Source organism: Calliphora vicina, chromosome 3 (assembly GCF_958450345.1).
Source record: "Calliphora vicina chromosome 3, idCalVici1.1, whole genome shotgun sequence".
Taxonomy (NCBI): Eukaryota; Metazoa; Arthropoda; class Insecta; order Diptera; family Calliphoridae; genus Calliphora; species Calliphora vicina.
The window spans coordinates 86,903,314-86,930,098 of record NC_088782.1 but is presented as its reverse complement, the minus strand read 5'-3'; the positions used below and the strand labels follow the sequence as shown (position 1 = coordinate 86,930,098).

Sequence of the window (26,785 nt, the reverse complement as noted above, 5' to 3'; positions counted from 1 at the left end):
CCTCATTGCCCCAATCTCCGACAGGCTTGGTCTATAATTGAATGCATATGAATGGCAAATGTTGCTGTCATCTGCAAAAGAGTAGATAGGGTTGGAAGTTTGACGTAGAAGGTCGTTTATAAAAATAAGAAATAGAGTAGGAGAAAGGACGGAGCCTTGCGGTACCCCTGAATTGATCTTGAACTCGTTTGATGAAATTCCATCTATAACAACTCGTATAGTGCGATCTCTGAGAAAGCTCGATATAAATCGACAGAAGTTATTACCAACACCAAAAGCAATAAGTTTTGCTAAAAGCGCACCATGCAATACTCTATCAAACGCTTTAGAAATATCTAGAGCCACCACTTTACTTTCGCCAAAACGGTGTATAGAACGACACCATTTTTCCGATAGGAAGGCTAGCAAGTCTCCCGTAGAGCGTCCTCTACGAAAGCCATACTGCCGGTCGCTGAGTAAATTGTTGGACTCTAAATATTTCACAAGATGGTAGTTAACCATACTCTCCATAACTTTGGAAAGTGCAGAACAAATTGCTATTGGGCGATAATTTTCAGGGTTGTTAGCCTCTCCCTTTTTAGGAATTGGCGTTACATTAGCAACCTTCCAACATACTGGAAATTTGCCGGCACGGTATAAAGTGCTGAAAAGGTTAGCTAATGGACGAGCTAGCGTCGAAGAACACTGCTCCAAGACCAGTGCTGGTATACCATCAGGCCCAGGAGACTTATTTATGTTGAGATCCGCTAAAACCCTTTTAACTGCGCGAGCGCGAAAGAATATATCCGGCATAGTAACTGATACTCTTTCGAGCTCGGGTAGTGGTTGATTGCTTTCCGGTAAGTTCGAATTATTTGAAAATAATTCAGCCAAAAGGTTAGCTTTATCAACCGGGTCAGTGAATGGTTGGTCATCCCTTAAAAGTGTAGGAATTGATGAACTAGCATTATCCTTAATTCTTTTAACGAATGACCAAAAGCTCTTACTGCCCCGGGGAGCAGTAAGAGCTTTGGCTCGAAGGCGCTGCTCGTGTAGAGATTTTTCACGCCTCAGCACTTTGGCACACGAAGATCTCGCCCTTTTGCGTAGCGAATCAGTTTCGGCATTTTTGTTGTTACGCCAGATTCTGAATGCTTCCTCTCTAGATCTGATTGCAATTTTGCACTTCTGATTAAACCAGGATTTTTCCATAGTTTTAATCGAAATTTTCTTAGATGGAATGAAGCTTTTCATCCCCATCATAATTATGTTCTCCACCATTTTCGCCGTGGCATTGACGCTATTGTCTAAGAAACAAAGTTTCCAATTAAAATGCCGAAAGAACTCGTTGAGCTCAGCCCAACGAGCCTTTTCGTAAATAAAAGTTGAACGTTTCGTAGCTGGTCGTGAAACGATACGAAGTTCAGAGAGCGAAAAGGATGCGGAAATGGTGCAATGATCTGAATTGCCGAGAGGTGCAAAAACATCTACTTCATACTTGTCAGGGTGTGAAGTTAGAAAAAGGTCGAGGGTGTTATTTTGGTGCCCATCAACGCATGAAATATGCGTTGGTTCATTCACTAATTGCGCAAGGTGATTGTGCGCCGCGAATAGTTCAACATATTGGCCTTCTGTAGTTGTATGACTTGAATGGCGAAGCCAAGAGGAGTTGTGAACATTAAAATCACCAGCAACAACAATTTCACTGTTAGGACAACTCTCAAGAATCTTCGATATGGAATCGGAAAGGGCATCGAAGTTAGATATAGTAATATCCCTTCCCGCATTTGGACTTCTATAAAGAAACCCGAAGTGCAAACAGTGTGTCCTGATTTTGAACTTAACCCAGAGACAGTTAAATTCTACATCATACGTACCTAATGATTGCTGGTACTGGTACACGACTTCATTGCGTATGTACATGGCAATGCCCCGATGAAAGTTAAAAAGCGATAGAAAGTGATACCCAGGTATCTGAAAATCCTGTAGATCAGCATTCTCAGATACCTGCGTTTCACATAAGGCGAAAACATCCGGCCGATGGAAACAAACATGGGCGTAAACGGAGAAAAAATTCGATCGTAACCCCCGTATATTGCAGAAGTCAATCCGGAAGCTACCTGTCATTTCAATATTCAGAAAATTCAAATAAAGTGTCTATTTCTATGATATAAGTAACAATGATATTAATTGCTGTTATTAAGACTCGTTTAGTGACCAGTGTTATACCTTCGTCACCAAACAGTCAAACAACAATTAATACAATTGTACAAATATCATAAAAATTTAAGGATTAAGGAAAAACGGACAATTAGGACAGGGAAATAATTACACAATGACGAGAGGCCATAAAAGCCCTGATCTGGTCATTGAGACAGAGAAACGGCCCGTAGTGCCAACACTATTGCTGTTGTATCAACACTGTTCTCTGAGAGGATATTTTTTTTTGTTGATTGTTTATTGTTTTGCTGTGGTTGTTGTTTGTGTATTTTAGCGGTTTATTTTCGTTGATTTTATGTTGGATTATTTGTAATTGTTTTAAAGCATTTGTTGTTTGTTGTTTATTGTTATTTTTTTTTGTTGTATTTAATTTTGTTTGTGCATATTTTAAAGATTTTTTATTTTTTTTTTATTAATTAATTAATGTAGTTTTGTTTATATTTTAATTTATTTATTTTCAGACGACACTCGACGCGGACACATTAGAATATAAGTACATATTATCAATATTGGACGGATCACGACATTTATTTGAGGACAAAATAAAAATGCGTGTAGACGCGACGGACGACAGAACACTACTGTGTTCTGTGTAGAAATGTGAACGTCGTTCTAATGAGACATAAAAAACAGAAGTTGGTCAAAAAATTTTAAAGTTATTAAAATATCGCCAGGCCCTTAACGTGTCTCAGGCAACTAGAACAAGAAAGGTAGGAACAAAATTAACATATTTTGATAAATATTAAAATAAAAGTTCATTTTTACTTAAAATATGTCCATATTTACTTGTATTAGAGTTTTTGTCTCCATAGGATACCGTTAACCTATTCTTAGCTATCAACAAAAAAATAAAATTTTTAAACGGCAGTTTCAAAACTCTATTTTAAAATTTTTCAAAATTTTGTTAAACAAATTTCAGAATTTTTTGATCATCTCATTGGGATTTATTAAGAATATAATAGGGAATAAAAATGTGAAAAAATTATGAAAATATCTCTTATAGTTTTTCCGTACCTGCGATTTAAATTTTGAAATTTTCGAGAAAAACCAATTATTTGGCAATTTTAACTTGAATGAGCTCTATTTCCTAACTCTTATGAATTTTAAGCAAAACTTATTCAGAATATTATAGTCCAGATAATTCTAAATATACTCTGAAACTTTTACTAAAATCGGAAAACGGTAATCCTTAAATCGTGAAGGTCAAAGGTCAAATTTTTCAATATTAGGAATTTTTCATGCAGAGATAGCGAAATATTATATACTTTTGGGCCGATTTTGATGAAACTTAAGAAAAATATAACATAAACTCTAGGGTTTATAATAACAGCACAATTTAGAAGATTTATTTCCATTGTGAAAAAAGTTAAAATATTTCAAAATTTCGTGGTACTGCTATTATCTTGTTCACAACTGTATATATAAACGCAAAAATTTTAATATTTATAGAAAAAGAAAAATATTCAAACAAAATACAAATTTAAATTTTTAATAAGAAATATAAACCAATTAAAAAAATATAAAAAAGATATATAGTATGTATATATAAAATGTAAGAAAAACCATGCAAATTCAAAATAATTTTATCGAAGAAAAAAAAAAACTAATTTGAATAGTTAGCAAATATATAAAAAAAATATACAAATTTTAAACAAATAATTTTTGCTTAAATTCATAAGAGTAAGGAAATTCATAAGAGTAAGGAAATAGAGCTCATTCGAGTATAAATTGCCAAATAATAGGTTTTTCTCGAAAATTTCAAGATTTAAATCGCAGGTACGGAAAAACTATAAGAGATATTTTCATAATTTTTTCACCTTTTCATTCCATATTATATTCTTAATAAATCCCAATGAGATGATCAAAAAATTCTGAAATTTGTTTGATAAAATTTTTAAAAATTTGAAAATTAAGTTTTGAAACTGCCGTTAAAATTTTTTTTTTTTTGATCATACCTAAGAATAGGTTAACGGTATCCTACGAAGACAAAAACTCATATACAAGTAAATATGGACATATTTTAAGTAAAAATAAGCTTGTATTTTAATATTTATCAAAATATATTAATTTTGTTCCTACATTTCTTGTTCTAGTTGCCTAGCGAATTTTTAATAACTTTAACATTTTTTGACCAATTTCTGTTTTTTATGTCTCATTAGAACGAAAATTACGTACACATTTCGATTCTTTTAAATTAAATTGCAAAAGTAATTTTTTAATGGCAAAATTTTCACAAAAACTGAAAAAAATGCTTTTTTCCCCCTTGTAAATGCATCTCAAAACTTCAGAGGGCTTGCGGCACGTCTTATCCCCAACCGATTTACCTAAAATTTTTTCAGGATGATTTTTTTACTAATGTTCACCAAACTGGGGGATGGGAATGGCCAAAATCCAACTTTCGTTTATTAAGGGCCACCCTAATGTACATATGTGTTTTCTATTTAACGCGATTTTTAGGTCCCAATTTCTTTTTTGTTATGTGACTGATGTATTGTTTTACGCGAAATATAAAAAATATTGGCCCCACAAAAGCATTTCGTTCTAAATTAGAACCTCGTTTTACGCGAATTTGATTTACACGCTATTTTTTTGGGCCCAACAAACCGCGTAAATGGAGGCCAACCTGTACACTGTTTGTCAGAATTTACTAAAATTGAATGCTGTGACGTAAGGGTGGATTAGTGGACTATAATCTAACCTTAACGGAACGGAACAGCTGATCGTTTCTATTGTGTGTAAAGTTGTTAAAGCGATTATAGTGATAAAAAGTTACGTCTGAACCTGTTAAAAATAGAATTTCCTTACGTTTCTACATAAAAAACAAACTATTTAATGTTATGGTCAGATTTACCTTTTATACAAATTATTTCATATAAACATTTATAAAAAATATTTTGTTGTGCTGTTTTTATAATAAAAGCGAGTACTTTGAGTGGAAATTTTACATGTGTTTTGTTATTGTAACAAAATACTTGTAACTTTCACACTAGGCAATTTAGTTGCGCAAGTCTCTTGCCAAAAAACAAAACAGCATGCTAAATTTTCTTCTCCTTAATCTGGCATTACCTCTGATATCTACAAAAACAAGAGACTTGCGCAACTAAATTGCCTAGTGTGAAAGGGATCTACTCACTTTAACTATAAAAACAGCACATAATAAATTTTATTTACAAACGCTTAAAAAAAATTTAAAATCGTTTGAACAGTATTTAAAAAATTATGTTGATAACACTGTCAAACAGCGACAAGCTAGAAAAATGAAAAAACAAACATTAAATTTAATTATAATAAAATGACGAACAATTAATATTATTGGTGCAGGCTAATGCGTGCTTTTATAACAAATATAGTTCCGGCTATAAACTGGCGGATAAATAAGAAAAAATATTTGATATAAAAAAACAATTGACCAACTGAAAAATATTTTGTATGTTTATGTCAAAAACATATGACACGTTTTTAATGTTCTATAATCGAACTGAAGTGTTACGTTAAGTCAACATTACGGTTACATTCCAGCAACGGTCGGCTAACCCAGCCTGTAGACTTTATTTAGCAAAAATGTAATCAGATGTTTTCTTGATTGAAAATTGAAACACCAACTTGAATGAAAAATTGAATGCAAGTTCATTTCAATTCTTAAAAGTGTGAGTGTATTAAAACTTGAAAGGCAAAACTTGATCGTGTAACCCCTAGTTATATAAATAATGTTTGTGTAAATAAAAAACGATTTTGTACAATGTTTGTGACGAATTTGACGATTTTTTTCTCATAATTTAACGACTTTTTCCAAAAAAATCCCAACATCACTGGTTCTATCCTATGGAGATTTTTTTTTCAGAAAACCCGCATGTGATTGTCGAAAAACAAATGTGTCACTGTTTCGACAAATGAGCTCATATGTATCAGCAAATCTATGGAGGCCATTCACCCGATGTGCTATTCCATAAATAACCGTTCCTGTGTACTTTATTATTCAATAAAAAATAACAATCTAAAGAAAAAATCTGTTATTTCTATTGCATATAATTAAAATCTTGCGTACATTTTTGAACAGTTCGCTTTTCAAAATATTCCAAATTTGTTACCTTAAGTTAAATATTTATTTATTTATTCATGTAATATAGAGCCAAAAAGGCCATACAAAAATTCATATTACATAGAAAATATCCTGGGATCTAAGTAAATAATAATAAATTGTTCCCTAAACGGCACCCCAGCCATAACCTAAATAATATAATCATCGATACAAAAGCAATTAATAAGAAATAACAAGTCCAAACCAAATATAAAAATATAAAAAATTACCAATTATTTTTACATTCTTAAAATTAATATAAAATAACATAAATATTTAAATTTTTAGTTTAATTTTCCTGAAAACTTTGGATGCTGATGCTGGCCAAAATAGCATTTTAGAATACACTATATTGGATGAAATATCAAGGCAACATTTTGAAATAGATTCATCAACAGGAACAATAAAACTTTTGCAGAAATTGGATTATGAATCTAAAACATATTTTAAATTTAATGTTATGGTGAGTATATTATACTAATAAATTATGTAAAATATTTTTTATCCGTTTACTTGTATTATCCTTGGAACTTTAAATTTGTTTCCTAGTGAGATTTTTTTTGTACGTTTATTAAAATATAATGTCAAGGCCTTACAATAAGTAATTAAATCTTATAACTAAACAATTATTGTTCTCTCAGATGAGAATCATATTTGGCAAAATAGTCTCAAATTAGATGAGTGGTAAATCAGCTCTACGCAGCCTTGATCTGTCTTGAGTTACTGTAAGTAGCCTTGTGAGCGGGTTGAATGATGATGTAATTTTGACAAATAAGCTTAACAAGTTTTTCTAAATTCGTCCTTGAACAAAGGCACATCTAAGTCTCTGTGGATGTTGTCATTTCTTATGTACCATGGAGCTCCCGTCATGGTTCCAAGAATTTTGGATTGCGATTTTGAGATTCTGATTTTCTTTTGCATATTAAGTTTTATAAAAATTCAAATTATATTAAGCTGCCCATATGCGATTCATTTGCTCGTGGTCAACGTGTTGTTACTTGTTAATGGGGCTGTGCGCGCCAAATCACAAGTACACATTTGAAAATTTTTAATCAGAAATCAATCGTGCAGCATTGTACAAAATTCGGCTAACATGTAATATAAATTATAACATTTTTATAAGGAAAACTATACAATTGTTATATGCAAAACCAAAAAAATATATGATAGGAAAAGGGCCAAGCCAAAAAAAAAACAAAATGATAAATATTTTTCAACTTAAAAGGTAAGAAAATAAATAAAGTTGGGATCAAAAAACGGGAAGCAGTTTTAGAAATCTTGACGTGTTCCCTATTTATCCCCAAAGTATTTTACCATCCCAGAAGGAAATGTGGCAAAATTGTAAAAATACCATTTTTGGGATTTTTGCTCCAATTTTTAGGAATTGCGGGATTCCCTTTGACCTTTTGACAAGTTTTTTACATTTTGTTATTTAGAATGACAATTTTAAAAAACGTAGAAAATTTCATTTAGTTTTGTTAATAAATAAAGATTTTATTACCCGAGCGCTTTCCAAAAGTATAAAAATATTTGAAATCGGATGGGAAACAAAAAAATTACACGTGTTTAAAAATTTTACATGTCGAAGGTACCCTACTTTGAGTCCCCATAACGCCGCCCTGGATCATTTGTAGGGACCATTTTAATAATTTAAATACTCCTTGGCTACGTCCATGTCAAATTTTATCCCGATCGGATGAGCCGTTTAGAAATGCCAGATTTATTTCCAAAAAATTTTGATTCTGCCCCACTGTGCGATGGAGATGTATTAAAAAAAAGTAAGGTATTTAATGAAAAATGAGACGTACCAAATCCATAACTGAGATATACATATCTGAAGATAGCGCATCTGATATTAACCATTGTTTTATTTAAATATTAAATAATGTTTTTCTTTACAGGTAAACGATAAAGGAACTCCCAAACTGTATTCTCAAACTTTGGCAAATGTATTCATTAATGTCATAAATGTAAACGACTGCCGACCAGAGTTTACCAAAAAAGAAATTAATGTTACTCTTTATTTACCAACCCATGAAGGAGTGCGAGTTACACAAATTACAGCTATGGATATGGATACTAAGGACGATTCTGATATTCGATATGATATTGTTGATGGAAATGTTTATAATACCTTTGAGATAAATAACTTTACGGGCGAAATAACATTAAGGTATGTAATTTTCAAGAGCAATTTAATTTTTGAAAAGTGATTACATTAAGCTATATGTACACTCTTTATACCGTACACCACCATAGTGGGAATGGTATTATGCGTTTGTGCAGATAATTGTAACGCCTCAGAATCACTTTCTGAGTCGATTAAACGATGTCCGCCCGTCCGTCCGTCCGTCTGGCTGGTTGGCTGTCCATGTAAACCTTGTGTGTCAAGTACAGGCCGCAATCTTGAAGATATTTCGATAAAATTTGGTACATACAATTATTTCGGACAAAGCCTATTGAAATTGGCTGAAATCGGTTCATTATTTCACCTAGCCCCCATACAAATGTCCTCCCGAATGTTTAATTCATATAGGTATCAACACAAATTTTGTTTTTAAAAAAAGAGAAGTACCACTCAGGCAATTAATATTCCTATATATATTTGTGTTGAAAGGGGATAGTGTAGAATAAAAGGTGGTGAAAGGAGGAGAAAAGCTTTTAATTGACAACTCTGCAATTGCGCCACCAACCTTTATTTAATTATTTTACTTCGGTGGCGTTTTAGTGTTATACCACCGAAGGAGGGCGCTGTGATAAATTATTATTAGTAAACTAATATTTATTATAAACTGATGTTGGTATACACATACTAATGAATGGTATATACATACAATTCAACACAAATAACTTTCATATAGACATTAATAACACGACCTATTTTTATGATGATCGGTCCATAATTAGTCATAGCTCCCATATAAGGCCTGCTTCCGAAAATCAATTTAACGATCAGAAATCTCTTAAAAATGTTGGTATACACATAAAATTCAACACGAATAACATTCATATAGACATAAATAATATGATCTAATTTCATGGCGATCGGCCCATAATTAGTCATAGCTCCCATATAATGCTCTTCAGAAAATGATTCACGAAATAAATCTTACGGCCTAATCTCATGGCGATCGGTCCATAATTGCTCATAGACCATACAAGTATTCAAAAATTTGCCAGGTTTCTAGATGCTAAATTTAAGTCCACATGAGAACTAAGAATTGCAGTGTCATCTGCAAAGGTGAAATGGTTAATTCTTCGGAACCTGGCGAATCAGAGGTGTATAATAGGTACAGGGTTGGTCCTAGGACACTTCCCTAAGTTACACCAGCATAGATCGCATAGTCGTTTGTTACATAATCGCCTCATTTTATCCTAAACAAGCGATCCGATAGGTAAGACTCTAGAATTTTTCGAGTTCGAAAGATTTTCGTATCTCTCCAGTTAGGCGGTTAAATTGCTCAATTGTTCCGTGTTGCTTACGGAATCCGAATTGATGATCTGGGATAATGTTTTGACTATTTAAGAATGTTAAAATTTTCCCTGGAATTATTTTCTTAAATAGTTTAGACAAACATGGCAATAAGCTAATCGGTCTATAGGATGATGCCTGGCTTGGGTATCACTATAATTTGAGATATTTCCCAATCGTTAGTAAAAACTCCTAGAGACAAGGTTGCATTGAATAATACTGTGAGCACTACTGTTAATAAACCGGGTTTTCTTCGAAACCTCGGTTTTCTGCAAACCCGTTAATTTAAAAGTTTGATTTTTTTGTATAACCAACACTCAGGGAATACCCCTATATATGCAGTGCATTGTGTTGATGTTAGGAAATAAAGTTATGAGAAGGAGGAAAGAGGGAGTAGTGTTTGTTGACGTTTGACTTGAATTGATAAATATCATATTCCGCCGGAAATACGTTGGCAGGTAGTAGATTCCACATACGTATGGTTCGACCAAAAAAAAGTGTTTTCCCTATAATGTGTCGTGCGGTCGGTACTCAAATTAATAGCTAATGGGTGTAATACTCGTGTGCTCCGAATGAAAGTGCGCGTATTATGAGATGAGATTACTTATGTCTACTGAACAACACCCGTGATAATATCTGTAAAATAAAGATAAGCTGCCTACATTCCGACGATGTTCTAAAGTATCGATAAACCGGGTAACATTTTCATCACCTATAAGATCAACCGCCCTTCTTTGAACCCAGTCAGCAGCTCTAGACTTGACCTTGCAGCTCCGGCCCATATGTGAGAATTATATTCCATTTTTGGGCGAATGAAGCTTGTGTATTAGGCCAATGTTGTATAAGTAATGAAAATCATTTTTGTTGGTCATTTGGAATCAAAAACATCACGCACCAACACCAATTTCTAAAATAAACCAAACTTGTTTTTCTCTGAAAAATTATATAAATAATTTCATAATTGTTTTTGCAAGTGTAAGGGATACTTCCCTTATTTAAAAATTATCTTTTGAAGTATGTCCGCAGTTATTATTAAAATAAAATATATTGTATTTCAAAATAATTGAAAATATTTAATGCAAAACTTTATTGTGTTTGGTGCATGAACTTTTTTATCAACCGCGAAAAAATAATACCATGGTATTTTATATTTTTTAATGCTCTATTCGACTATGCTATGCCAATTTGCATTTTGCAAAAATTGTCAATAGTTATATCCCTATTGTGTATATACGAAGAAGTTCGGAAGGGGAAAAATATATCCGACACCGTCTCAAGAAACCCAAGCACCTAAATGTTTCCTTCGCAACATCGAATATATGACGATTCCAACGGACGTCACACTGCATTCTCGTACCTAGAATCAAAATTTTATCTGAAACTCCAACAGTTGTGTTACCCATACGAAGAATTGATTCTGGTGAAATCTCAAGACGTTTATGTCATTAGGCAGCACTGAGTTTTGAGTGCGTTGAAATTAACTCGGTTCAATTCACCCCATCTGGAGGTTGTTGTAAGGTTACGATTTCTCGAGTCGTCCATATTCATTCTTGACAGTTTAATCTCAGAAAGAGTAGGACTATGGTTGAATTAATATGAGTGACAGATATTACTGTCATCCGCGAAAGAGTAAATCGTATTTGAAGTGATTGTTAGTAAATCGTTCATGAAAATTAAAAAAAGGGAAGGAGAAAGAGCAGAGCCCTGGGGGACTCCAGAGCTCAATATGAAGTTCTCGGAACAAATCCCATCTATACTACCGTTATAGTACGTCCATGAAGAAAACTAGAAATAAAACGAGAAAGTTCTACACCGACACCGAACGAGGTCAATTTCGAAACTAATCCATCATGCCACACCCAGTGCGACTACTTTACTTTCTCCCATGTGGTGTATTGATTGACACCACTGCACAGTGGTTTCCCTTATATGAACAAGCGGTCAATAATCAATATCTTCAAAACTAAAAAAGGTAGGGTCTTCAAAATGTATCACCTCATAGCATGCCCGAAGAACTTAAAGTCCGCAAATTTTTTAGAAAAAATATTAACAACTGTAGCCACAGTAGCCCTTTGATTTTCCAAGGGTTAATTGGCTTTTAGATTTGTTTTATGAATTTTTGAAATAAAATATTTCAGTATGAAAATTCGTTTGTTTTAAACAATTTTAGTTAATTTTTATTCCATTTTAATTCATTTGAATTATACAATGAAAAAAAAAACTAAATTAAAAAGTTATACAAAGTTATATGCGCGATATTTTTCGGGTATGTTGCAATCTAAACTGTTTTATATGCTTATTTTTCGCTTCAGCATCTTCCTCCGACAATTCACCTATTGACACTACTACATGCTTGCTTACCTCAGCTCCATGGATCAGATTTTTAAGTACCGATGCAAAAATAAGACGGCGCACAGAGGGATTTTGGTGTCAAAAAGTCAATTTTTCAAACACTTAATTTCAACAATCAAATGATGCAGTTTTGTAGAGAAATGTTTAAAGATGAAATGTACACTTATAGTTTTAAGAAAAAATTTATTTTATTTTTAAAAAAGTCCATGCTAGTAAAGTCCTTGCAAGGGTGTTAAGCAAAAATTTACTTATATTTTCACGCAATTCAGTGGTTTATATACCATTTACCTTTAACATATTTGAAAAATATAACATTTCCACATCAATAAAAAAAAATTATGGGGATACCATAACAGTTAAAAAGATATGCCCAAATCTATAAGTCTCTAATAATTATTGTATTTTTGATTTTCCATGGAGAAAAAAATGTAGCCCCACTTTCCCCCAAGCTCTTTTTTTAATAAAATGAAAAGTGGGACTGTCTTGTTTCGATTTAAAAAAATAATTGTTTTCTGAAATTTTCGGGACAGGATGAAAACTAAAAATTTTTTGTCGAATAATAAACGAAATATCCATCGGCGTGACCGATTTTATTGAAAGTCAGCATGAGTTCCTTTTTGGTATCAATAAATGTATGTACCAAATTTCTAGACTTTTGCTTGAATATAAACAATTTTATGCGAAAAAATCAATTAGGATTGTATGGGCAGTGGGCGTTGGGCGTGGACGATTTTGATAAAATTTCATTTTTTTTTTTTAACTTAGTCCATATAATTCTCTGTGCCAAATTTCAGCGCTCTACGACCACAGCTTATAATTTTTGCAAAAAAATGTATGAAGCCATCCCTCTGTGGGGCGAGTTAGTATATTAAAGATTACACGCCCATCCGCAAATTTCCGCAACTAACTTCAGCACTTTTATTATCTTAAGAATCTGATAAATACAATGAAAAAAAACCCTACGGGGGAATATTGGGGGAACACATCTAAAACTTTAAGTAAACATAATGAAGTTATACAAAAAAGTAACAAATATATAGGTTAACTAAAACATTAATTTCACAAGAATTACAACACAAGTTAGTTTTATTATTTTCTAAAGATAAAATAAATACCTTTAACTTCAAAATTCATTGAAAATAATTTAATTTTGTAGACTACAGCAATTGCAAGACCGTTTTGAAGTGCACTTTTGCAAATCCAGCGTTCAGCTGCGCTTTGCAAATGAATATTTGCTCATGCTTTTAATTTTATTTTTAAAAAGTCCCGTTAGATTTCCAGCAAAAACCGGTTTGCCATTTAAAAGATTGGATATCTAAGAGACAATTTTTATGCATTTTGTCTAAATATTTTGTCATCGTTTTATTTATTTTTGGCCTATGGGCGGATCCACTGTGCACTGTTCTGAAAGAAACGCCATTAGGTCTCCAGTTGAACGACTACTATGGAAGCCATATTGTCTGTCATTTAGAAGTTTGTTCGATTCTAAATAATTGACAAGGTGATAGTTTAACATACTCTCCATAACCTTCGAGAGCGCCGAACAAATTGCGATTGGGTGTAATTTTTCGGATTGGTGGGATCACCTTTTTTGGGGATTGGCGACCTTCCAACAGTTGGGGGAAATCCCAGATTGATATGAAAGGTAAAAAAGGTTCCTAAGTGGACGATGAACCTTTTTTAAAACAAGTGCTGGAATATAATCGGGACCAGGGGATTTATTCACATTGAGTCCGGATAGAACTTTCTTAACTGCCCGAGTTCTGAAGAATATTTTAGGCATAATACATGATACGATTGATTTCAGTTGGGAAGAAATGAATTTGTAGAGAAAATGTTTGCCAAAAGGATTGCCTTTTCCTTAGATTAATTTACAATACAATCACCCGTACGAAGGAGAGGAATTTTAAGCACCGGTGTTGTTCCGAATACTCTTGACAAAGGACCAGAAACTTCTGCGGTTTTTTGGGGCATCAAGTATTCTAGCTCGTATGCGATGTTCGTAGTTAAGATCGAGTATGTTCCTACAGTCATTACGTGCCTGTCTACGGAGTTGATCAGTATGGGGATTCTTATTTCTGCACCAATTCCGAAATGCCCTATTTTTGAACCAACATTTGTCCGTCGATTTGCTGGAAATTTTCCTTCTTGGTATGAAGAGTTTCATTCCCAATAGAACCATGTTCACTAACATCTCGGCAGCTGCGTCGATGTTGTCATCGAGGAAGCATAGTTTCCAATTGAAGTTATCAAAGAAACTTTTGAGCTCATTCCAGTGGGCCTTACCGTATTGAAACACCAGACGTTCAGGTGAAGAGTTCTGGGAACCCCTGAGGGCAGAATACAAGAATGATATGGAAATGGAGCTATGGTCAGAATTTCCCATGGGTGCAAGAATATAAAGAATTTTTCTGGGTGATAGGCCAAAAATAAGTAAAGTATGTTACCGTTCACCCCAACACTGTTGGGAATATGTGTAGCAGTGTTGCCAATTTAGCCCTTTTCAATTTATTTCATTTTGCCATATATATTTACTCTAATGAAAATTATATATTTACTCTAATGATCTGAAATTTCTGCTGTTGAAAATTAGTAAAATCAGTTCAAAAAATTTGGCAGGGATATTATGATAAAAATTAACTAAAAATGTTGAACCAGTAAACAATTTAAGCACATACAAATTGTTGGGCCTTCCATACATTAAAAAAATGTCTTAACTAATATAGAGAAAATGGACGTTATTTGACGTTATAAGAATAAGAGAATAAGAATAAGAGAATACTTTTAACTTTATCTGGGCGATAAATACTTTAACAAATATTTTATAACACATGCCATGTAGTATACTGTTTTCAAAGACTACAATCCAACCAATTTAGAAAGAAAAATTCAGTTCATTATCGATAATAATTTAGCTATGATCATTTTTATCTGATCAAATACAGAAAATTAACTTTTTTCCAAAATTAAATTAAATATTTATGTTTACATATTTTGGCTATCTTAGTTTTGATATGTTTACTAACTAATGCCAAAATTTATGTTTTTGCCAATGAAAATCAATTCTGTCCGGCGACGTGTATAATTTTTAGAATATTTTTTTTTCTGCATTACATGAGAGGCATATTTGCCATATATTCACTTATCAAAATATTCTCCATCGAAGTTATCACAAAGGATTACTTTATACATAATTTGTCTTTTATATAAAAAAATTTGCCTAGGAGCATTTTGCAGGCCAGGTGACAAATACGAGGCTTTAAAAACATTGGCATATTATATACGTGTGGCCCCATATAGTACAAAAATCACTGTATCATAAGGGAATTTTTTTTTAAGAGAAAAAGGAAATATGTAAGGGAAGGAAGAGAACAAGGAAGAAAACTGTAATTAGAGTCTAATTATTAGACTCTAATTACACTATGCAACAAATGGAGACTTTTGGAAAAACACAAGATCATGACAGTATAGGTTCGACTCTACTACCAAAGGGTAGTACAACCCTATACTCAGTTTGCCCATTTTGGTGACCGATTTTTTTTTATGGGCCCCCAAAGTTTCTGAAAATCAGTGGGGCCTCTAAAAAAGGTGTCATCAGGTTTTGGTTAACAGCTAATTCAGACTTTGTGCTACGGCTTAACTTTATATGGCAATAATATAGCTAAGAGTCCGCCAAATAAATTTTGTTAAAATTTGTTTCCAAAAAATAGCTTTTTCGTGCACTTTTGTTGAAAAAATATAGGAAGAAAATTTTTTTTTTTTACTTTTTTTAGAATAACTTCCAGGGACTCCTAATTTTTCAATAACAATATCTCGCAAAGTTGTAGATACGGTAAATTTGAATAACTCTTGTGAACATATCAATGCATTCTGAATGTGTCTAGTCACTCTACATAGCACATAAAGATCACTTTGTACCTTAACAATTTTCGTTTTTCCTATTTTTTGACGCTAAAACAAAGATTTTTTTGTAAAAATAGTATTATCAAGTCCACACTTCTATGTTGTGCTGTATTATTTACTCGGCTGAGGTGTTCGGAATGGGGATCAGTGGGTGGACCTTCAATGTCACACATTTATAAAAAAATTGCCAAAAAGTCATTTATGATCCGAATGAGCTGCAATTTCAAATATAGATAGACCTTGAGAAGGTCTACAAAAAATATGATTTTATCTGTAGTTATCTCTTTTAGTTCAAGAGATATTTGGGTTTAATATTTTTTTAAATTTTGCCCGATCTTTTTTTCGTATTTTAAATTTGATGGGCCTACGAAAGGTCGAAATTTGTTTTTTTATATATGACGTATATTTGCGATAAAATTCTAAAGAAAATAAAACAAATCTGATAACAATTATTTCGTCCCTATAAAAAGTTACACGCATCCAAAGTTGAAGCATCTTTTTATATATTTCAACTTTGTATGCGTGTGTTTTTTAAGTTTTTTCCCAAAAAAGTCCCCATATTTTTTCATTTATAAAAAACTAATTTTCTTCGGGACTATATAAATTTTTTTATGATCTGGTAAGAGAACTTAATGCAAAAACATATAAGGTAAAATTTGACTAACTGAAGCGGACATTGTACCCCCCAGCCCTATCCAAACTTGGGCAATTTTGAAAAAAAAAAAATTAGGTTTGAGTAAAAAATTCTAAAAACGCAAAACACCGAACCTCAAAAGCTCATCACATTTATATAGCCCCATATGTTGTTTATATACATACAGAACGTTTTTACTATCATGCAGTAAATAACGTCAAAGTGGGCTATTTTCTAAAAAAAACTTAGTTTTTGGAACAAATTTTCGCCGTTTTAGGAATTTCGGTGTTTAAAAACAAAGGATGACAACATTAGTGATGCCATTGACTTACGAATATTTAGGTCTATATTACTTCCAAATTTTATTGTGATGTCTGTAATTGTTCAAATTTTACATTAATTCAAAGTTTTTATTTTTCTTGATGGAAAATCACCATTTTAAAATATTATTAGTTTTTAAGGTAAATGACGTCACAAAATTATTCATTTCACTAAAATGTCAATCTTTAAGTCATAAGGTTTCCACCGATATCAAAAACTTATATAAAAAGCTTATATTTACACTTCAGAAGTTCCACAAACCTTGCCCACTTTCAAAAATTTTAAAGTTTTTTCATATCTTGCATCAAGCCGGTCTTGCATGATCAAGATTGGATAAAGTTATGCGCCCGGATCATACCGATAATGATTTGCCCATTCTTCATTATTCCAGCACAATAGAGAAGTATACACTCGAACATACATTTTTAACAAAAAATTATTGTTTTAGAGTCAAAAATTAGTAAAAAACTAAAAATTTTAAGCTACAAAGTGATTTTTGACAGCTATTTAGAATACCTAGGTATGTTCGGATTGCTTTGATATGTTCACGAGAGTTATTCAAATTTACCGTAGCTACAACTTTGCGAGATATTGTTATTGAAAAATTAGGAGTCCCTGGAAGTTATTCTAAAAAAAGTAAAAAAAAAAAATTTTCTTCCTATATTTTTTCAACAAAAGTGCACGAAAAAGCTATTTTTTGGAAACAAATTTTAACAAAATTTATTTGGCGGACTCTTAGCTATATTATTGCCATATAAAGTTAAGCCGTAGCACAAAGTCTGAATTAGCTGTTAACCAAAACCTGATGGCACCTTTTTTAGAGGCCCCACTGATTTTCAGAAACTTTGGGGGCCCATAAAAAAAAATCGGTCACCAAAATGGGCAAACTGAGTATAGGGTTTTACTACCCTTTGGTAGTAGAGTCGAATCTATACTGTCATGATCGTGTGTTTTTTTCACTGTTGCACTGTGTTATTAGAGGTATAAAAGCCCTTTGTGTGGTCAGAGTGTTGTAGAATAATTTAAGAGATTTGTTTTCTCTTGAAAATTTATATCAAACTTTTGGTCTGAATTGAAACCTAAACTGCTGATGTACAATATAACCTCTTTCGATACAAATTTTGAAGAATTATAATGATTCTATACAGTAAATGATGAGTTTACTTAAAGCTTTTTTAAAATCAGTTGCACATAATGAAACAATTAAAAATGTAATTCCGCATAATTCTAGAAGTTTAGACTAAATCTTACTAATGATTCATTAAAAACTTAGTGATGATTTTACCAAACGTTAAATTGAATTTGATGAAAATATCTTTGATGTACCATCTTTCAATAAATTTGACTTTATTAGTGCATTTTGATTTTCAATTTTATTTTATTAATTATTTCGTTAGCTTAGTGTGCAATTATTTTCTCCTGTACCAAAATATTACAGGAGATAATATTCTAAAATCCTTGATTTTAAATATTTTTGAAATCTGTCAATGCAGTTATTTTACTTATTTGGTATGATTTACACAATTTTAGTTTTATGATCGAAGGTAGCATTATACTAACTGAAAAAAATGTTGTAAGTTAATGTCTTAGAGAATTCTTATTGTCAGAGTTATATCGTGGAATTTTATGGGGATAATTTTTGTGCAAGATCTTAACCCTCTATATCCTCTCTGTGTGGGTCAATTTGACCCTTTTTTCGAGAAAATCAAAAAAGTCCTTTCAAAAAGCACTTTTGAAAAATGTCAGTGGGGGTCAACAAAGTGCCTATTGAGGGTCGAAATCTACTCAACATGTCCTTTCTGAATTATATTGTCGCTATTCTGTTCCAAAAATGCTGTAGAACAGTGTAATTAAAACAAGTATTATATATTTAGTAACATATTTATTAGAGTATCCATATCATTTTTGTAAACTCGACCAGTTTCGGTTTTCTTTAGTTTTTCGGTTTTTGTAAGACGGTTTACCGGTTTTAATGAGCTCATTTAAACATATTTTGAAAAAACTTTGATAGAATTTTTAAAAATATTGTTTTATTTTATACTAGCTAACCCGACAGACGTCCTGTCCAAATTAAAAAATCGTTGTGTTCGATTTGTGAGAAGCTGTTTGAAATGTGTAAAAATAGTTAAAAACAGAAAAAAAACGTTTTTATGAATGACAAATCTAAGTCAAAATTCTAAGTCTTGCAACAACAAAATACATGTAAATCAATGTATTTTGTTATTGTGTCAGCCAGCGCTACCAACTTTGAAGATTTATCGCCATTTTGACGATTTTTTAAGTCACTTTTATTAAAATGACGATTGACGATTTTTCATTTTTCCAGCGAACAAAAATGACGATTTTTTAAAAGCAAAACATATGGTAACCTTTTTTCCTAAAATTCAAATTTTGTAAGTCCCCTTTTGCAATGTACAAATTGAAAGGCAGACATCGCACCGTGGTATGAGAATAAAAAAAGAGGGAAATAAATCTGTAACTTCTAAGCCCTTACGCCGATTTGAATGAAATTTCACATGCGCAAAGAGGAAGTGTAGTCGAGTTTAAGTTTTGAATTTGGACCTCATGACCACACCAGCAGCGGGACCAGGGGCTCTATAATTAGGACACCTCGGGTATGTTCAATTTTTAAAATGATCCTATTTCTTCGTTTGTGTTCCGATTTAAAAAAAATTACACATACAGAATCTCCTCGAGCACTACATAAAATCTTGTCGTAGCTATCAATTATCTCTTATAACTTAGGAGATATTCACAGTTGAAAATTTAATTTTCAACATTTTTACCCATTTTTACTACACCGGTTTTTTGGTGACCGCGGTTCCAAATATTCTCCGATTTTATCTATTTTTCTTTTATAGGATTAACAATAGATCTATATATCAAATAAAGAAAGAAGTGTTTAAAACTCATGATTGAGTCCAAAGTTACATGCATTTGAATATAAAACAAATTAAAAAAGCGATTTTTAGCAATTTTTTTGGGAAAAAAGTACTTTTATTCTCTTTAAGTTATCTAAAAATTTTCTAAGAGGATGTATAATGAATTTCTACTTCTTGAAAAGCTAACTTTATGCCAAATATTTTAAATGAAAAAAACATTTATAATTTTTGATACCGACGGGATCAGATCCATTCAAAAAATGCCTATTTTTTATGTAAATTTCAACTTTAGGGCAAAAATTCTCAAATCGCATACTCGATATCAAAATATAGTAACCTATTTTAGATGGCCCAATAAATTCTTAATTATTTAGTAAAGGGTTCCGATAACCCCGCCCCTATTATGGATATTATAGCCAAAAAACGAAAAAATCCCATTTTTGGAATTTTTCAAGATTTTTTTGGGAATTGCGGGATACTTGATTACAAATTTCAAAATTTGTTTTTATTTTTCCATTTTAAATAGAAAAATCTACATAACTGTGAAATTTCATTAAAAAATATTTATAAATAAAAATATTATTTCAATTTGAAAAATTTGTATCTGCGCAAAATTCAATAAAAAGCATTTTTTGTCATATTTTTCAAAAAAGTATTCCATGAATTTTTTAATTGTCAAAAGTTATATACATTTTTGAAAAGTATACAAAATTCTCTATCCATTGATATATAACATGTCTACCTTATGGATTTCTGAGTTCACTTGTCATGGTGATCGGACGTGTTAAAAGTGCGAACGTATACATATTTATTAAATTTTGTCAATGCCTAAATGTATTTACAAATATATTACTTTTCGGTGATACAACAATAAATATCAAATAAATAGAGACATAGACTCCTTAAAATAAAAATCAAAATGAGCAAAGCCAATGCTCCAATTACAACTGAAAGTGAAAAGAAAAAATAGTGTAGACTTAAGTTCTGACCCTAAACATCTAAAAAATAATTATTATTATGCTCTCGCAAGTGAAGAATGTAATGAAGAAATTATAAACAAATTTGCTGATCACATTCAGCGAAACAATGAAAAAGTAGAACCTATTAATAAAGGAACCAACAATAATTCTCTTAATAATGAGAAGAACAACAATTCAACAACTATCCCAAATAAACAAGTAAAAAATAAAAAAATTCCACCGTTAAATATCTATGACGTTGATATTGATCAACTTATAGAGTTCATAAAAGAAGGTCTTAAAATAAAAGAGTTCAAAATAAGAGAATTTAACAATATGATGTCATTGACAGATTATGAAAGAGTTAAAACACACCTTTACTTTTACCCCCAAGAATGAGAAAACAAAAACATTATTATTAAAAGGCCTAAGTGCCAATATTGACACTAATGAAATTTTTAATGAATTACTTATTTTTGAAAACAAAAATCTAAAATTCATAAAAGTTACACAATTTGCTACCAATAAATCCATACAAAATGATATTAATCTTCCAATATTCCTAACTCAAATTAGTGGAAATAGTAAAATAAGTGAACTAAAGTCAATAAAAGAACAACTCCATAGATGTATCTTTTGGGAACCCTTAAGGAAACAGGATATTCCACAATGTCGTAGATGTCAAAACTTCTTTCATAGTGCGGCTAATTGCTATAGACCGCCCAGGTGTGTAAAATTCGATCAAAGTCACGAGAGCTCTGCGTGTGTCTTAAAAATTCAACCAAATGAACGCGAAAAACTCTTCTGCGTTCTTTGTAACAAACATGGTCACCCCGCTTCTTACAAAGGTTGCGAAAAATATAAAGAATTGCAAAAGAAATTACAAAATAAAAAACAAATGATAAAACAAAACAGATCCAACAAACCACAGATGTTTCTGAACAACAACATTAGCTACGCTAATATTTTGAAGAACAATAATAATAATGCAGAAAATAATATGTGTGTGAAGATAAATATGCCGAGTTAAATATGTTTCGACGTAACAGCTTACGTTATTACATATTTAACTATAAAGTTAAATATATTATGACGTAACGACATATTTAACTATTGCACACATATTTAAATATGTGAAATAGGTTTTAGCAGCATTTGGCAAAAATTAAAAAACAATATTATAAAATAATGAAAGAAATATTTTAAATTTCAAGATTTTAATGAAATATTGTGGAAATTTCTTAATTTAATTACAAGTGAAAGATTTTTTGGGTATTTGGACAAATGCTTCTTTGTCACTCATATGGTCCACATGGAAAACGACCATCCTATCAGATCCTATAACTCATTATTCTGAATTGTATTTGTGAGATTTTTAAAAAATATTTGAAAATTTCACTTTATGAAATTCATCGATTCTCTGAGGGATTTTGGGCATATTTGGACAAATGCTTCTTTGTCACTTATATATACCACATGGAAAATGAAGCCAATGGACCACCCTATCAGACCCTATAACTCATTAGTCTGAATTGTATTTGTGAGATTTTTAAAAAATATTTGAAAATTTCACTTTATGAAATTCATCGATTCTCTGAGGGATTTTGGGCATATTTGGACAAATGCTTCGTTGTCACTCATATATACCATATGGAAAATGAAGCCAATGGACCACCCTATCAGGCCCTATAACTCATTAGTCTGAATTGTATTTGTGAGATTTTTAAAAAATATTTGAAAATTTTACTTTGTGAAATTCATCGATTCTCTGAGGGATTTTGGGCATATTTGGACAAATGCTTCTTTGTCACTCATAAAGACCATATGGAAAATGAAGCCAATGGACCACCCTATCAGACCCTATAACTCATTAGTCTGAATTGTATTTGTGAGATTTTTAAAAAATATTTGAAAATTTCACTTTATGAAATTCATCGATTCTCTGAGGGATTTTGGGCATATTTGGACAAATGCTTCTTTGTCACTCATATAGACCATATGGAAAATGAAGCCAATGGACCACCCTATCAGACCCTATAACTCATTAGTCTGAATTGTATTTGTGAGATTTTTAAAAAATATTTGAAAATTTCACTTATGAAATTCATCGATTCTCTGAGGGATTTTGGGCATATTTGGACAAATGCTTCTTTGTCACTCATATAGACCATATGGAAAATGAAGCCAATGGACCACCCTATCAGACCCTATAACTCATTAGTCTGAATTGTATTTGTGAGATTTTTAAAAAATATTTGAAAATTTCACTTATGAAATTCATCGATTCTCTGAGGGATTTTGGGCATATTTGGACAAATGCTTCTTTGTCACTCATATAGACCATATGGAAAATGAAGCCAATGGACCACCCTATCAGACCCTATAACTCATTAGTCTGAATTGTATTTGTGAGATTTTTAAAAAATATTTGAAAATTTCACTTTATGAAATTCATCGATTCTCTGAGGGATTTTGGGCATATTTGGACAAATGCTTTGTCACTCATATAGACCATATGGAAAATTAAGCCAATGAACCACCCTATCAGACCCTGTAACTCATTAGTCTGAATTGTATTTGTGAGATTTTTAAAAAATATTTGAAAATTTCACTTATGAAATTCATCGATTCTCTGAGGGATTTTGGGCATATTTGGACAAATGCCGCATATCAAACGCACCCGTTGAAAGTTATTTCAACATTAATAAAAATGTTACTTTAAAGGGAATTCTCAAACAAACCTCTTACAGATGTATTGAATCCGGACAAATATAGAATGACAATAAAACATGATTTTATTGAATATGGATACACACTCACTGGCACCCATAGGATCTATGAAGTGGAACTCTCTTTTTTGAAAGTTAGCATAAGCAAATGTGAAGTGATTAAAATTGTGAATAGGAATTATTACAATTTCCATTATTTTAAAATTTTGTATTTCACTAAATTTAATAATCGATTTAGTGTTAAATATTGCCATTCCAATTTCGCATGGTAGACACTCCTGTTTCCAAAGTGTCAAAAAGTGCATTAATTTTGATCTGCTTTAAAATTTATAAAAAAATTAACAAATATAAAATAATTTGTAATAAATTAAACACAAAACACTTAATAAAACACTGGAACTTCAATGAACACTTGAATTGTCATAAAGTTTGTGGTACGTGTGCTGTATTCCTGATTTTGTAAAAATCTACCGGCAGACTACTTCCCGGTAACTGTCTGCTGCTGTTGGAGTCTCACTATCAAATACCTATTTAATGTAGTGGCGGATGGCATATATATAAGTTTTGAGGTTTACTAGACGTCCATACACATCAAAGCCGCTCGTATTTCTGATTAACAGTGTGTAAAATTAGTAATTAAATAATAATATTTGTTGCTTAATTTTGACGGTGTTACTTGTCGTTATATTAATTGGAGCCTGTTTAGTTGTTGTTGTCTGCTACCAGCTGTTTAGTCAAAAAGTGCTAGTTGTTGTATTTCATTTATTATTAAGCCTAAAGGTATGCTTTAATACAGATGAGTAATAAGCGTACATTGAAGTTGACATCGCCTGATTACACTGACAGAAAAAATACTAAAAAATTATTAACTACACACAATATGTCGTCACAAAGATGTATTTTCTTGGGAGCTGCTACGCAACCTATTTGATGATAAGTTAAAAGACGTTGCAAGGAAATCTGATATATCAGATATAAAAACTGAGATTGATGAATTAAAAAAGGAAAATAATCAATTAAAAAACGATTTAAAAAAACTAACGGCTCGACTAGAGTTTATTGATCGTAGATCTCGCTCGCCAAATGTTGTCGTTACCGGTTTAAATAGCTCTAAAAATAACGATGCTAAGGTAGAATTTACAGATATATGTCTGAATTTTCTTAAAGTCAACATAAAGGTGCTGGCCGTTAGAAGTGTATTTTCACGTAAAGGATATTGCTTCACGTTAGAATCAAGTATACAGGTATACAATGTCCTTGCTGCTAAAAAGAATCTAAGAGGTAAATCAATATATATCCAAAAAGATTACACCGAAGATGAACAACATACGCGATATAATCTACGGCAATTAAGCAAAAGTATTACATCTACTAACAATACGGTGAAAGTACGACTTGGAGAATTTTGTATTTTTATTAATAACAACAAATTCACATGGTATAAAGGAAACATTTTTGCAAACTCCGAACAGAATGCTGACTTCCTGAAAACCTTGTTAGCACAATGCAACAACCCTACTGATGTATGTATATCAGGTGAAGATAATTATAATAACCAAAATATAGCAAATACTAGCCCACAATTGCAATTTAAAACATGCCAATTGTTGTCTTTTAATGTAGCAAACTTAGCCAGTTCAATAAATTTTGGAGATTTTATATCGTATATTAACAATTTTGATGTATTCTTTTTATTTGAAACCCATGTTGTTGCATCAAAACAACATGAATTTTCTATATTACTAAAAAACTATACCCTACAGTGGATCTTTGCAACAAAACAACTCATATGGTCCACATGGAAAACGACCATCCTATCAGATCCTATAACTCATTATTCTGAATTGTATTTGTGAGATTTTTAAAAAATATTTGAAAATTTCACTTTATGAAATTCATCGATTCTCTGAGGGATTTTGGGCATATTTGGACAAATGCTTCTTTGTCACTTATATATACCACATGGAAAATGAAGCCAATGGACCACCCTATCAGACCCTATAACTCATTAGTCTGAATTGTATTTGTGAGATTTTTAAAAAATATTTGAAAATTTCACTTTATGAAATTCATCGATTCTCTGAGGGATTTTGGGCATATTTGGACAAATGCTTCGTTGTCACTCATATATACCATATGGAAAATGAAGCCAATGGACCACCCTATCAGGCCCTATAACTCATTAGTCTGAATTGTATTTGTGAGATTTTTAAAAAATATTTGAAAATTTTACTTTGTGAAATTCATCGATTCTCTGAGGGATTTTGGGCATATTTGGACAAATGCTTCTTTGTCACTCATAAAGACCATATGGAAAATGAAGCCAATGGACCACCCTATCAGACCCTATAACTCATTAGTCTGAATTGTATTTGTGAGATTTTTAAAAAATATTTGAAAATTTCACTTTATGAAATTCATCGATTCTCTGAGGGATTTTGGGCATATTTGGACAAATGCTTCTTTGTCACTCATATAGACCATATGGAAAATGAAGCCAATGAACCACCCTATCAGACCCTGTAACTCATTAGTCTGAATTGTATTTGTGAGATTTTTAAAAAATATTTGAAAATTTCACTTATGAAATTCATCGATTCTCTGAGGGATTTTGGGCATATTTGGACAAATGCTTCTTTGTCACTCATATAGACCATATGGAAAATGAAGCCAATGGACCACCCTATCAGACCCTATAACTCATTAGTCTGAATTGTATTTGTGAGATTTTTAAAAAATATTTGAAAATTTCACTTATGAAATTCATCGATTCTCTGAGGGATTTTGGGCATATTTGGACAAATGCCGCATATCAAACGCACCCGTTGAAAGTTATTTCAACATTAATAAAAATGTTACTTTAAAGGGAATTCTCAAACAAACCTCTTACAGATGTATTGAATCCGGACAAATATAGAATGACAATAAAACATGATTTTATTGAATATGGATACACACTCACTGGCACCCATAGGATCTATGAAGTGGAACTCTCTTTTTTGAAAGTTAGCATAAGCAAATGTGAAGTGATTAAAATTGTGAATATGAATTATTACAATTTCCATTATTTTAAAATTTTGTATTTCACTAAATTTAATAATCGATTTAGTGTTAAATATTGCCATTCCAATTTCGCATGGTAGACACTCCTGTTTCCAAAGTGTCAAAAAGTGCATTAATTTTGATCTGCTTTAAAATTTATAAAAAAATTAACAAATATAAAATAATTTGTAATAAATTAAACACAAAACACTTA

General features: G+C 31.7%; 1 protein-coding gene across 1 annotated transcript in view; it reads left to right on the top strand.

Annotated features, from left to right (window-relative positions):
- kug (kugelei) overlaps positions 1–26,785 on the top strand; it is a 733,937-nt gene that overhangs the window by 243,730 nt on the left and 463,422 nt on the right. Inside the window, exons 10-11 of the mRNA XM_065505961.1 lie at positions 6,566–6,740; positions 8,179–8,450. Coding sequence (XP_065362033.1) covers positions 6,566–6,740; positions 8,179–8,450 — 447 coding nt within the window. The remainder of the gene's footprint in view (positions 1–6,565; positions 6,741–8,178; positions 8,451–26,785) is intronic.